General features: G+C 38.1%; 1 protein-coding gene and 1 long non-coding RNA gene across 3 annotated transcripts; both read right to left on the bottom strand.

The window, feature by feature from the left end:
• Nucleotides 1-2258: 2258 nt before the first annotated feature.
• On the bottom strand, nt 2259-7957 carry LOC145012762 (biotin--protein ligase 2-like). Of its 2 annotated transcripts, none has more exons than XM_078971554.1 (10): nt 7655-7957; nt 7311-7581; nt 7183-7244; nt 6968-7116; nt 6760-6880; nt 6511-6663; nt 6343-6388; nt 6090-6162; nt 5933-6009; nt 2259-2282 (listed from the first exon to the last, which is right to left on the bottom strand). In XM_078971554.1, the coding sequence occupies exons 1-10, from the start codon at nt 7776-7778 to the stop codon at nt 2276-2278; spliced, it is 1083 nt and encodes a 360-aa protein (XP_078827680.1). In that variant the 5' UTR covers nt 7779-7957; the 3' UTR covers nt 2259-2275. The 2 variants fall into 2 exon arrangements, with proteins under 2 accessions (XP_078827680.1, XP_078827679.1); XM_078971553.1 differs by lacking the exon at nt 2259-2282 and adding an exon at nt 5502-5685 and having other exon boundaries at nt 7655-7956.
• On the bottom strand, nt 2352-4631 carry LOC145012872 (uncharacterized). Its single transcript, XR_013664698.1, has 3 exons — nt 3803-4631; nt 3422-3585; nt 2352-2744 (listed from the first exon to the last, which is right to left on the bottom strand). It is a non-coding gene; the product is annotated as an uncharacterized LOC145012872 (long non-coding RNA).
• Nucleotides 7958-15456: the final 7499 nt, after the last annotated feature.

Below are 15456 nucleotides of genomic sequence, written 5' to 3'. Positions count from 1 at the left end.
CGCTCGCAGTCGATGACAGCACTGAATCGGCTCAGCCAGTCCATGCCCACGATGACACAGACATCACCCATCGCAATAGGAATTAGGTCAATCGGAAACTCAACCCCGAAGATCTCTAGTACGCATCCCCGAAGAACCTCCGTGGCACAAACCACCCTCTCGGCCGCTATAGAAATGCTCAGAGGCCGACTTAACGGCTCACGACTAATGCTGATATGCTGACTAAAAGCTAAAGATACAAAGGACCTACTCGCACCCGAGTCAAATAACACTAGAGCAGGCATAGAGTTCACAAGAAAAGTACCTACACATATATTAACGTAAGCATAACATTTCGACTTTAAATAAATACATGAATTACAGCATACCTGCCACAACATCGGGCGCAGCGCGGACCTCCTCCGCAGTCAGCTGAAAGGCTCTCCCGCGAGCCCTCGGGGCCTCGACCTTCACCGGTCGAGTCTCAGTAGTCCTGGTAGTAGGTGTAGATCCCTGACGAAGCTGCGGGCACTCGGCCTTCCGATGGCCTGTCTGGTTGCAATGAAAACAAACCATAAACCCCTTAGGACAATCCCTGGCAATGTGTCCTTCCTTGCCACACTTGTAGCAACCACCAGCTCAGCACGCCCCCTCATGACCCTTGCCGCACTTCCCGCAAGTGCGGCCCTTCTGACCTCCCGTCCTCAAATCAACGAACTTGATCCGTTTGGCTGCCGGCTGAGACTGAGCCGGCCGCCGGTCCACCTGCCGAGACTCGGCCTCCTCCCTGGCCTGGGTCTCCAACTCGATCTCGCGCTTCCTGGCATTCGCCTGAAGCTCAGTAAAAGTACGATAGGTTGAGTTTGACACAAACTCCCGGATATCCCTCCTCAAAACGCCTAAGTACCGGCTCATCCGCGACTGCTCTGTAGACACCAGCTCAGGGCAGAACATCGCCCTCTCTTGAAACTTCCGCGTAACCACCGCAACCGAATCAGTACCCTGCTTAAGGGTCAAGAACTCCTGAATCAATCGTTCCCTCTCCACTAGGGGAACGTACTCGTCCCTGAACATGTCAGTAAACCCCTCCCATGTCACTGCTGTAATCTCCGCCAAAGTGAAGTTCGCCGTCACGAACTTCCACCAATCCTTCGCTCCCAGACGGAGCTGATTCAAAGCGAACCGCACCCTCAGGTGCTCCGAGCATGAGCAAGTGTAGAAGCACCCTTCAATGTCGGCGATCCACCGCATTGCAGCAATCGGATCCTGCGTCCCATCGAACTCAGGGGGTTTCGTGTTGCTGAATTTACCGGAATAGCAACGAATCGCCCCCTTGTGGCCTGGCAGCGGCCACGGCTGCGGTAGCGGCAGCGGCTGCAGTCTCAGTCAGTGCGGCGTACCGCTCTTCGAACGTCTCCATCAGAGTGGTCTTAATAGACCCAAACATCTCCGGGATCTCAGCCCGGATCGCTGCAGCTACCTCCTCCTGAATCATCTGACGAATATCCTCGTCGCTCACACCGCTCGAACTCGCCCCATGGCGTGTGGTAACCATGATGTCTCTGAAATACAACATAAAATTATCAGAGACTCCATCAAGTACAATTGCACTTGATACGCAACCCTACTCAGTCTCCGATATCCAGGGATTCTTACTTGGGTCTCCCACCGACCCGGTGTCTTCGGTAGTACGGGCCCAATACTACCGACCACACCGTATCAGCATTCGTCCCAAATCTTCCTCCCCAAACCCCGAAAAGTGAGTACTCTACTTTTGATATGCACTATCTACCTGCACGCTATCAAATATTTCATATCGGCAAACTCCCTAGACTAAGGCATCACAAATCAGGCCACTCTAGTCCTATTATGAATACCTAGCCTTCTAGCATGCATAACAATTCATAATTCATTGCATAACATAACATTGTAAGGTATTCTGGGGATCTTTACCGTTCGGGCGCTGGCTGATCGTACACACTGCTCCTTTCTTGTTTACCACTTTACCATTTATAAAAGTTTATGCCTTTAATATTTTTTTTAAAAGATTTTCCTCAAATCCTCGGTTTGAGTTCAGTTACACCCGAAGGTACACCCGAATCCCTCAAACCAAGGCTCTGATACCAATTGTAACAACGCAAATTTTCAAACAAATTTTTCATTTAAAATAAAGTGATTTATTTCAACCAAATATAATTATTCCAAATTTCATATCCAAATACAATCATAACATCCCCAAGATCTCAAAACATCAACAGTGTGTACGCGTCATGCCGGCGCCTTTCCACGGTCCTCGCTAGTACCTGAAACACATACATAACAACTGTAAGCATAAATGCTTAGTGAGTTCCCCAGTATACTACTTACGCATATACGCCTTTCCAGGCCCTGACCTTCCGATCTACAACGCAACGCCTTCCGGCCCGTAACATAATCGCCTTCCGGCCCATAACATATTGCCTTCCGGCCCATAAACATACACAGCAAATAATACATTTATCCTAACACATATAGCACATATATCATATATCATATCCGACCTTTCAGTCACATAACATATTGCCTTCCGGCCCATATAAACATACATAGCACGCATAGCAAATACCTTACCATTTATAGCACGTATAACACATATCATTTCCGACCTTCCGGTCACACAGTCAAACCCTTCCGGGTACAGTATAGTGAGAAGACTCACCTCGTGGGTAATGAAAGCTAGCGACTCCTGAAATCACTCGCACTCGATCCGCCGAGCTACAGACTCCCTATAATATCATATATCCCTTATTAATACTTTTATCTTTCAAGACAACTGACCCTGAGAAATCACATGTAGGTCAACTCTAGTCAACGGTCAACGGTCAACTTGACCGGACTCGGCGAGTGCTAAGGCGACTCAGCGAGTCTAGACGTCCTCACCAAATCCTGATGTTCCCTTTCTACTCGTCGAGTATCCCTCTTGACTCGACGAGTTCCTCGTGGAAGAATCGTGGGGCCACCCCGACTCCACTCGCCGAGTCTGAAGAACAGCTCGACGAGTCCCAGTTAATCTTCAAGCTACTCGCCGAGTCTGTTCATTGGACTCGGCGAGTCCATGCCATGCAGTCGATCAAACTGCTTCCTGAGATCAGTATTGTCCCGACCATTCATAGGTTTGGTCCTTCTAAGCTGGTACAACACGTAAGACCTTCATTTAGGTGCTCATGCTACACTCCAAGACTTGTAATTTACCTTTTGACTTAAGGCATAAGGATTCCAATCCAAAACCTCTCTTAATTCCCGAAATACACAGGCATGGGACATTCTGGACCTCTAAAGGTCCTAATACAGGGTTATAATCGTTTGGGGAACAAGGGTAATAATCAATCTAGTCACAAAAGGGTTCCATAAACCCTAAATCCATGCACACATCAACATAGCAGAATATGATCCGAAATATTACCTGAATAATGCACTCTCTGTGTCCCCGATCCTCAGAACTTGATTCCCTTGCTGTTCCTTTAGCCAAACTCTTCTCTTCCTTGCACAATAACTTCTTCAAGATCACCAATGGCCTTCAATCCTTGCTCTAGATGCCCACAACCGATTTAGGGTTCTTCTCAGTCGCTAAAGACGGACAATGACGACCTATAAGTCCGTTATATACGTTCCAAAACCGAACGGCTAGGGTTTCCGCTGAACAGCGCAGACTCGCCGAGTCCATAATGGACTCGTCGAGTCCAGTCGCGAACCCGCGACCAAGTCTGTGGTCCTACTCGGCGAGTCTGGCTCCAACTCGCCGAGTCCCCTCCTAAAACACCCCAAAACAATATTATAACAATACCTGAAATTCCGGGCTGTTACACTTAGCCTCATCTGACATCATAGCCTCATATTTGAAACCCTAAACCTCTCATTGGTGTTTTGAGCTCATTGTGTCCATTTTGGTGTGTTTTGGTCCATAATCAAGAAATAAAAGCTTGGAGCAAGGTTGTTGATCAAGGAAGAGCTTGTGGATCCTGATTCTCTACTTCATTTCCATCTTGTTTGAGGTAAAAAGCTTTGACCTTGCTACTTAGAAGTTTAGATCTAGTTTATATGAGTTTTGAACCCTTTTTTTGGTACCATGAAGGAGATCTAGTGGTTTGATAACACTCCAAGAGCTATGATTTGCCACTCTTGGTGTTTCTAAGGTTCAAGGTCCATAAAGTTTGCACCTTTAGGGGTTAGAATCACCCATGCATGAGAGTATGTCCATTTAGTGAAAGTAAAGTGATATATCTTGAAGTTGGGTCCTTTTAGGGCATGCAAAGTCACCAAGTTAGTGATTTTATGGTTCTAGACACTTATTAGGATTCAAATCTGTTGTTTGGACTCATGGACTTAAGCATTAAGTGCTTAAGGAGGATTTTCGCTTAAGGGGTGAGTACGATGGGCGAACAAGCCATATAGCGTGTACGCTTAGCGTACAGTTGAGTACGCCCTGCGTACTCAGGCAGATGGGTTTTTGTATTTTGGGCTTAGAGTTTGGGCTTTCTTTTGGGCTTAGGTATTTGAGTTCTTATTGGGCCATCTAAGTGTAACTGTTTTGGACTAGGAAAATTTTTGGGATTTATGGTAAGGCCCATGTAAGTATTTGGACCCAATTTAGAAAATCGGGCCATAAATGGGCCTTGGATGATTGGTTGGATTTTTGGGCTTTTAGATTATGAGTTTGGGCCTTAGTCTTGGACCAAAATGGGTGAGGGGTAAAATAGTCCTTTTACCTTAAGTATAGATTATTAGATATGGATTGGAACCCAAATATTAATTGGGTGTTATTTTGTATGGATAGCTCGGGGATTCGTTAGACCAGCAGCCAAGGATTTTCAGTGAGATTCAGCATTCAAGGTGAGTTTCCTCACTGGGTTTAACGGGTCTAAGGAACCAATGTCAGCCCTTATTGTTTATGTTAGGATGCTAGGAGTCTGCGTGACCCTTGCATGTGTTATGTGTTGCTATGAATACCGAGCGGGAATCAATGTCGGGCGAGGCCTGATGATTGAAACGTATGCTACTGTTTTATGATCATTGTATGTGTTAGAATGATTATGTGATATATATTGCATGTGTATAGTGGGCGGGACCCAATGTCAGGCGGGGCCTAAGAATAAGATATTTTGAATAAACTTTATGAATAAACCAAATTTAGCAATCTAATTTAGGAAGACAACTAAATATGACAATTAACTTTGATTTTGACACCCAAGTCAACTTTTTTAATATTTTCACTTCTCACGTTTGTGGTTATTTGATTACATCACTTTATAAATAATAACACCTTTTTAAAATTTGTATGTTTTTCTTTTTTTAACCATAGTTTCCACGGGTTTAAGCCTAGTACAAATATAAATCCACAACTATTATGCTTAAAAATAAAGTATATTGTTCGTAACTTCGTATTGATAGCACGAATAAAGTAAATTGATATTCCCTATAAGTATCCCTACCAAAACGTAGGTTATTTGTGTACATAACTAATTTAACTTATTCCATAAAAAATATAATGAATGGAATACGTTATTATCACATATAGTAAAAGTCAATGGTACATAGAGTAACTAAAAACAAATATTATTGCATTGCTAAATGATTAAAAACATCAAGTTGTGAAATTTAGTAAACTACTAAACAATCCAAGCCTCTTAGTTAAGTTTTCTCCTCACAAGTCCTTTGAAGAAGTCAAAACTGCAACATATTCAATCAGATATTATATCTGATCTGACATGACATGATATGACATCAACAGATCGTACAACATTTGACATCTGATTAAAACTGATGTGAGTGACAAAAAATGCATTATTATTGTCTTCATCAAAAAGGTAAAAAAAAAATATGTGGGACATGGACTCACTATGCAAAAGACGTAAATGCCCTTAGTCATTATTATCTATTTTTTAAATTATTAAATAAAACAAACCAAAAATAGTACCTATTGCCATCCGGATGAAGCTCACATATCTCACCATTATCAGTAATTGCCATCAAATATCCCGAAGATGTTAAACCCTAAAATTAACAAGTCAAATTGTTTAAAAAATTTTGGTTATCAAATTGACAAAAATACCCCCAAAACAAGGTTGGCTCACCTGAATAGTAACCACACTTTCTATCGATAAATCTTGATTTTCATTTTGTTCCTGGACAATAATCCTCTGTCCACTGGACATATACAGACGAATAAATAATGATGAACACTCAATAAATCAATAATTCTTGTATAAAATTAGTAAATCTTATTATAGAATCTTACTTTTTTGTACAATAAATTATGTAAAACATAAATATGAGATGAATTATGAACAATTGAACACTAATTGTGAAATATATTTGAAATAATACCTATGGAGCCATGTCTTGCAATATAATTCCTCAAGGGGTTGGAAGCCTGTATTTTATATAAAAGAAACCATGAATTACACTTTTTATTATATCCTGGGTAAGTAAACACATAGATTTTAGAAAAAAAAAAAATGAAAATTTTTAACAGAAATTACTATTAATACTCACCTTGGTTTATCAAAATATGAAAGAAATGCTCGAATTTATTAAAAAATGCTGATGTAATCTCTTCTCTTTGAAGTTGATAACCAGAATTCAACTTCCTTAATACAGCATTCAAAGATGTTGTTGGCTTATCATTGTTAACATTTAATCCTACTCCTGAAATTAAAATAAAATAAAATAAAAAAGATCATGATAATGTAATTACATTTACAAATGATCCACTTAAAGAGATAATTAAATTGAAAGATTTACCAGCACTAACATGAAACTTCTTAGATCGATATTTTGATGTACACAAAATTCCCCCCACTTTAATTCCATCTAAATAAAGATCATTAGGCCACTTTATTCTAACATCAAGAGGTGGAATTCCCTGAAATTGATATTACAAAACACAAATTAATATTCAAAAATCATACATGAAAAGATGTTATTCCACATTGAGAAACAAAAAACTTACATTTTTAAGAGCAAGATCCTTAATTGCTTCAGTCATAGCAAGACATACAACATACTGAACAAGAGGCACCACACGTCCATCTTCCATTTGCATTGTAAATGAAAACAGAAGGCTGCCTTTCGGAGATTCCCATACATTTTGTGATCTTCCTATAAAGATTGAACTCGTTCTATAAGTTTCAATCTAATCAAATTGAAAGTTCATAGATTTGATACCTCTTCCTTTGAATTGAACATCTGCAATGCACATGGAACCTATCGGAATCTCACAGAAGTTTCTGCATAAACCCTAAGAGTTTCAATTAATGAATAATATGAACTTCAAAAGCTATTCTTGAACTTACAGAGAGACCACGTCTTGAGTCGAAGGTAATCTAGGGGACGAAAGAAGAAATCTTCCGAAGGATGTAGTTGTAAGAGAGTCCATGTAAGTGTCGATGTTAAATTCGTTGTTTTCCGATTGCATTTCGATCTCAGATTGCAAAAAAGTTCGTAATTTCACATCGTCTGCAAGTTTAAGGGATGAATTTTCCTTCAGAGACTTTGCTAATTCCTTCTCCGTTTCTGATTTTCCACTTAGTACTAATACACAAGGTAGTTGGGACTCCATTGTTGCTAGAAGAAAACGTCACGATTAAACTAAAATTCAGATAAATTACTTGTGCAGGGGAAGGAAGTATAAATATACCTGATACAGGAAGTATTGAGGCCGAGAGACTGAAAATGTTCTTGTGAAAAGGTCGAGTGAAGGAGAAGGTGTGTTGTAGAGAGAAAAAACAGTAAAAGGAAGTTCGTAGGGAATCAAACAGCATGAATTGAGGAATTGTAGATATGCATTTAGACTCCAAATCACCAACTTTTGAAGAGGTTAACACCGATGGTGTTCTTCGTCGAGTTGGTGACGGCGGCGATGGTGGTTGTGGCCTTGTGGGAAGAAGAAAACATTGTTTATTAATTATTATTATATTATTATTATTGCTGTTTTAGTTGTGTACATGGATCGATACACACTATGTTTTTTGGTTGATCAACTTTTTGGTTTTTTATCGTTGAAAAATGCTGTTAAATTCTAATTAAATTTTGATAATCATTTTATACAGGGTAAATTATCCCAGTAAAAAGTGTGTTTAATCTTTATTTTAAAAATGAACTTCGACAGTCCCTCGTTTGGTTAAAAGTTACACACCTCATCCCTCCAGACATAAAAAGACGATTTTGCCATTAATAATTTATTTTTTAATTTTTATTTATTATATATAAATTAATATATATATATATATATATATATATATATATATATATATATATATATATATATATATATATATATATATCTTTACTATATTATTAAGCATATTGCCTGTTTCTTGAAAATTAAGAGGTACACCTGTTATAACAACATGTACAATCTTACTAAGCTTACTAAGCTTGCAATGTAAATGGACACGCTCTCTCATTTAAGGTCTTAGATTTCTTTACGTGGAAAACCTAAAATCCTCTACAAATCTTCAGCCGCCGATCTGCCATTTTCTGTCTCCAGAAAGTATTCGTAGCGACCAGCCTCCTGACATAGTCGCTACCTCCACCGTCCTGATGCCGCCATTACCTCCACTGGTGACACCCTACCGCCCCGCTTCTACTTGAATTCGAAATGACAAACCCTAAGTCTATCTCGCTGCCACCGTCACACACCGTTTACTGGAAACCCTAACCCTAAAGTGGCTTCATCATCGCCGCCAGGCATCACACACAAACTGATATATCACTCCCCCTTTGTTGTAAACGAGAGCTGAATTTTGCATTAGAATCGTTTTGGGGTGGAAAGACGAGAAGAATCTGTCCCTGCTAGGGAAATGACCAAGTGGTTTGACATAAATTAGTAAGTTGCATTGTTCAAGTTCTTATTTCTCTATTCCTTCACATAATCCCATTTTGATGCCATGAACTATTGTTTATACACAACCATTACGTTATTCTTGATTTGGGCCTTGATGTGGTGTTCTCAAATGCTTCTCACAAAGCCGTGACTGAATTCAAGGAAGCTAAAGTTGTATGTGTTCTTCAGCTATTTGATTCATTTCCACTTGTGTATGTTGTATTTGAATTTGATTCATCTTTTATGCAGCTTGGAGTTGATGATGTCCCTATTCTTGAATTTTAGTTCTATTTTAGATGTTTTGCACCCGCCCATGTAAAACAAATAGCTTAAAGTTCTGAAATATTATTTTATTTTCTCTTTGGTAACTATTTAAAGTTTGTGCTTTTCGAGAGTTGTCATCTTTTATTTATCTTCATATGGTTTCAAATTCAGATTGTGGGTTCATAGCTTCTTGAATCATGATTTCTGTTAAGTCTGTGACTGGGTTTTTGTTTTAAAAGGAAGAAAGCTTATTATTTGAACCATTACCTCTGATCTATGTTATCATAGAAAAGATTGGGGTATATGTTCTTGAAGCTAATTCAATTTTCAAAGTAAGTTTCAATAAATGAATCTTGATTAGTTCAGTTAAAAATACATCTTACTACCTTCTAATTAGCAAAAAAAATTATAGGATTGATAAATCATAAATGATGAATCATGCACTTTGTCATTTGGTCATATCTAAGGAGATTGCCTTGAACTTGCCGAGTCAGGGCATCGACTCGCCGAGTTCCATTATGGGTGAGTTTTGGCTACCAACTCACCGAGTCCCTCCTGGACTCACCTCACGACTCGACATAACAAAAAGGGGGCAAACCCGGAGACTCGCGACTGGACTCGCTGAGTCAGATGAGCGACTCGCCGAGTCCGTTCCATGCAAGAGCTAAAAATGCGATTTTGCTCGAATCCAATCCATGTCATTTGTAGATCTGGGCTCCTAGAGCATGAATAACACGTAAAGTTTCCAACTTTACGTGTAAATATCCATCTATGGGGTTTTTAGGGTTTGAAATGCACCAAAGGAGTAGATCTAAGGTTTATGTGCAATATGGGCTCATAAAGGTAGTGGATCTGAGCTCCTGGAACTCAACTATGCTTGGATCAAGAGACCAATCGGCTTATTTCGGAACATTATGCACATACAATCTTGGGGAGTGGCTCAAGAATGTCTTAAATGAAGCAATAAGCATGGAAACAAAGGAAAAATGAGATATACCTCAATGGAACTGCGGAGAGAACACAATGGTGCTTGGATGGCTTCCCTTCTTCTGGATCTACTTCCTTTCTTCTTCAAAACCTTCAAAAACACACAACAATTGCTTCAACTCTTCAAAGAACAAGCTTAAACGAGGGTTGGGAGCTTTGGGGGGTGAATGGGGGCTGGCTTGGGGCGGATATGTTGCTTAAATAGGGTGCAAATCGCTGAAACTTAGGGTTTCATCCAACAACGGTGACTCGTCAAGTCCAGGATATGGACTCGCTGAGTTGCCAACTTAAACGTGTCTCGGGTCTCGTCCCTACTCGGCGAGTCGGACCTATGACTCGCCGAGTCCAAGGCTTAAAAAGGAAAAATACTCAATTAAGATTTACATACCAGGAACTAGGCGCTACACACACTTTTCTAAGTAAGGAAAGATTCTCATCGCCCAAGTTTCAATTGGACAGAAACTTGGAATCATATGACTTAAATCATGTGATGTATGAAAATCTTGGTAATTGGGAAATTGAAACTAATTGCTTGTTTACATCATGATTTACTAAAGTTTTAGTAAATATGGTTATACTTACAAGACTAAGTGTAATTTTGAATCATTGAAAAAGTTTCAATGAATAGCAAAACGAATAAGAAGAATAAAATTAGGCAGAAAGATAAAAGTTTCTCCAATATGAAAAGAAAGGAGAGTACTTTAGTATCGTGTTCTATGATCATCTTAATGATTATGAAAACCATATCACATTTGATCTTCTAAGGACACCTTAGTGCACTTGCATGGCTAAGAAGAGAAATCGAGAATTGTTGAAATGGTTAAATCAATTAAGGTGAGTTATACTTCGCTCCAAAATCAAGTCTTAGAGTCATACTCCAAGATTGTTCCTTGAGTGACATATCTTAAGTAGGTTTATAACACATTTAGAATTGGTAGTTGTGATGTCTTTAAGACAAAGACCAACTAAGGCCAATTATATGAAGTGTTTTTTCTTGATAAGAATCTGCACTAACTCTTGAATATTTGTTTGTTAAGGAGTCTTTCTTGACAAGAGAATCTTATATGTCAAGAAGTCAGTGGGAGCCTTAAATATCTTGAAAAGTTTCAGGAACTAATCAAGAATAAACCTATTGTGTATCACTAGCTCACGACTTGAGGTTTGTAACCTATCGTGTTGACATATTCTTGTTTATGTGCCCATTCCAGTTAAAAAGTTGACTATGCATGTTAGTTCTATGAGTTCTCAATTTTTTTCATAAGGCGAAGGACCTTGATCAGTGAAATTCCATTGATCAGTATAGGTGTGCTACTTAACAACTTGGAAGACATGGTAAGCCCTTGTGCTTCCAAGTGGCGAGAAATTAAGATGGAACAAGTTCAGTCCATATGAGGTTGAGTTTGTCAGAGACCTTATCTTATGGTAATGGTTGGAAATGATAGACTCACATGGATAGGAACACATACACCATAAAATCTAAGTATCATAAGGTTTCTCTCCAATTCATGAAAATGATTGTGAGGAAACGCTTTCACTAAGTATAGTTTAAGGAGATAGCAGTTGTATTAATTGCCTTCTCAAATTTGATTATCATTACAACATCCCTCTTCATAGTTCAAATTTGTGAGAAATGGAAAATAGTTTGAACATCCAGAACTTATTGTTGTAAGCTCTGAAATAGTTTAGACACACATATAGGTTTTCTAATAAAAGGTGTATGGGCTTAGATAAAGGCTTATTGAAGCATCTGTTGGATTAATGTCTAAGTCCATAACTATAATTGGTAAGACTTGACCCAACCCGGCATGGTCCATTTGGGTTGCATACCATCATGCACTTGGATAGACTAAATGAGAGAAATAAAACACTTATGGTTATTAATATATTATAAGTTCTAGTATATTAATAATAAGAATAATGAGATTATTTAATTAGTATTGATCAAGAATTAATCTAGCATTAATTGAGTGATTAAAAGAAGACTAATTAAATATGTGGGTTGATTGTGTAAATCATCCATACTTGTATAGTGGGCTAATGCTCCATGGATTATCTAGTTGGGCCAAAACCCATATGATGCTCCATGGATGCTCCATGGTGTATTTGAACCCATGGATCCAAGGAAATGGAAAGTCATGACAATTAGGGTTTACCCTAATTGTATAACTATATAAGCATCTTATTCTTGAGGAAAATCGGCCACTAGTGAGAGTAACAAAGGGCTAGCCGATTTCATGAAGTGTAGAATTCTCTCTAAGTTATTCTAAGTGTTTTGATGATTGTGAACCATTTGAGGTGTCACACTTGGGGCACTAGGCACTCAAGCTTCATGAAGACAAGCACTAACTTAAAGGTATGTATTCTATCTTGTTATATCCATTGTTTTGTATGTTAGATTAGGATAATACCTTGGATGTTCATATTTGCATGTATAATAGAGAAAACATAGATCCAAGGTATTTAGGGTTGCATGTACACTTAAGAGTGTTAGAATGCTCATAACCCAACAGTGGTATCAGAGCCTAGGCTTGTTTTCTTGTTATACCTGCAATAGAAGCTGAAAAATCAAAATTGGTGCTGTCAGCCCAGCAGACTCGCCGAGTCCAAGGCAAAATGCATCCAACTCGCCGAGTCGTGTTCATGCACTCGACGAGTTGGACCCCAGACAGCATATTTTCGAGGTTTTTGGCTAGAAATGGACTAGGAACATTACCCTAAGTTGTTTTTGAACTTATAAACTTGTTTTTTAATGAGGTAATGTTCATGCTAATCCATTTCAAAGATAATTGTCAATAGATTCATGTTTTGTATTAGTTGAAAGGTTAGACTAATTACATGAAAAAGTTTGATTTGAATTATCTTGTTCTTATGAGTTGCTTAGATTAATAGAAAAGTTAATTGAAATAGTTGTTTTCAATCCATTTTAATCTAAGAGTTGAGTATAAAATGTGTTTGTGTAACTTGTCCTCAAGTTACATGAAGAGTCACATTAAAGACTCATAAAAGTCATAAAATTGGCAAAGGTTACAAAAAATGAAGAGTCTAGTTCTAATTAATTGGAGTTATGACTCCATAATTTGTCCTCAAGTTATGGAGGACCAAGAGTCTCTTCATTAAATAAATAAAAAAAAATAAAAAAAATGTAACCTTAATTAATTCTATAAGTTATAAAAATAAAGAAAAGTTAATTCTTTATTAGTTTAAAGTCTTCCATAATTTGTCCTCAAGTTATGGAACTTGAAGAGTTTTTGGATTAAAACTACTTTAAATACATAAGTTATGGAATTAATTAGTTTTGAATAGTTTCAAAACTTGCCCTCAAGTTTTGGAATTTGTAAAGTTTTCTCTTATGAATACTATAATTCCAAGTTAGCCCTTAGAATTTTAAAAGTTAAAATTCAACCCTTATACTTTATAATATTATAAGTTAATAATATATACATGTATAAGAGTAAAGTCGGTCTTACCGCTAGTACGCCTCATTCACGAAGCCGGTCTATAAGGTGGGTATAAGGTTGTTGCCTATAAAATGGCAAATTAATGGGTGTCCACTCTCACCCACCGCTTGCTTGACTGGTGGAGGGTCGTTAGCCGAACGGGTTTGACAGGACTATAATTCTCCCTTCAGTAAAAGTATTATTGATAAATACTAAGTAACTAAACTCTTAATAATTCCCAATCTTAGTTACTTAGGAAAATGTGAAGAAGGTGCTAATCCATGAAATTACACTTTGCACTTTGTTTAAGTCGGTTAGTGGAGCGTGTGTGGTTAACCGGCACACTAACTCGTATTTAACAAGGTAGGCAAAGGGTAACTTAATGTTTATCATAGTATCGATGGAGCGTGTGTGGTTAACCGGCACATCGATTGAGGGGTAATTTATTAAGGGTACCAAGTAATTTGCATGGTTACTTCACACCTTGTTTTGTGATCCTCGGCATCCCAGTCACAAAACCTGAAGGGCACACTCGAGATTGAAACATGCCATTGAACAGTTCAATGAATCTCAAAAGATCTAGGAGTTTCAAAACCAATTAAAACCTAATAATACATTTCGTTTATCTTGGTGGAAATTGGTGAATCGTCATTCACCTACCTTCAAATTGTTTTATAGCTTGGATTACGGCATACCTCTTCTAAGTTATAAAATAGTCTGTTGGGTCCTAGCCTTAATATTTCATATTGGGTGTCATATTAAGGACTTTAAAATCAACTATCTTGAATATCTCCCAAAAAGATGTCTGGTTTAGACATTTATGATCTTCCCAAATCTCTTGAAACAAGCTTTCCTAAATGAAGATGATGTCCCATGGAAATCATACTTCTGTCACCTCCTCCAAATTATTCTCCCTACCCCACAAGTTCTTTAAAAGTTTAAAGTCACTCGAGCCCTATTGGCAAGTAAAGGTCTTGGTGTGGTCACATCTTGGAGATGTAGTCACATATTGACAAGCCGGGAGAGTTGGGTGTCAAAGTCTTGAGAAAGTTGGTGGTTCAATCACTTTCTAAGTCACATAGTGAGTTCCTTTGGGACACCTATGAAATAGACTATGACAAGACCCTTAATGATCTTATCTATTGTTAAGATCAACTTCCTGAAACTTTATGGACATTGACAATGGTGACACTGGAAATACAGAAAAAGCATTCTCTTCCCAATGGAAAGGGATCAGCCATAGTCAACTCGGTTGAACAAATGGTAAAGAGAAAAGATAAGTCTGTGATAGTCCCGTGTACCATTATCAAAGGGTCCATATGTTTATATTGCCAAAGAAAGGGTCATTATTTGCGAAGCTGCCAAATTTACCTAAGGATGTTAAAGTCAATAAGGTTGACTCTACTTCAGGTAAAGTCCACTACTCTAACTCTGTTAAGTTTCTATTCTGAGATTCTTATTACATGATGTGACTGGGTCACATGTTGATGTTTTAAGAATCAAAGAAAAGTGAAGAAACTTAAAGAAAGAATATGTTGAATCAGATCGCGTAGATGGATTTCTATCGCATAGTTTGAAGATTTGATTCTTGAGCTACTTCTTAGGAGTTATGAGGTATTGCTTAGGAATAGATAACAACAAGTTTTCATATGGATTGTAAGGATAAGTTTTTCTGCATAGTTTTAAAATAAAAGAAAATTTTTGATTTTATTTATTTTAAAATATCCTTACAATGGCATTTGAGGAAAAATTGTTGCTTATATGATTCCATTAATAGCAAGAGTGGAAATATGAAATTGATTCCTTCATTTGTGGTAATGTCTAAATTTACCAAATAAGGAAAGATTCTCATCACCCAAGTTTCAGTTGGACCGGAACTTGGAATCATGCAAGTTGTATAACATGATGAATGAGAACTTTCAAGTA

This window comes from Lactuca saligna, chromosome 8, assembly GCF_052625555.1.
Source record: "Lactuca saligna cultivar CGN05327 chromosome 8, ASM5262555v1, whole genome shotgun sequence".
In the NCBI taxonomy this organism is placed as follows: domain Eukaryota; kingdom Viridiplantae; phylum Streptophyta; class Magnoliopsida; order Asterales; family Asteraceae; genus Lactuca; species Lactuca saligna.
This window is presented reverse-complemented; position numbering and strand designations above follow the sequence as displayed.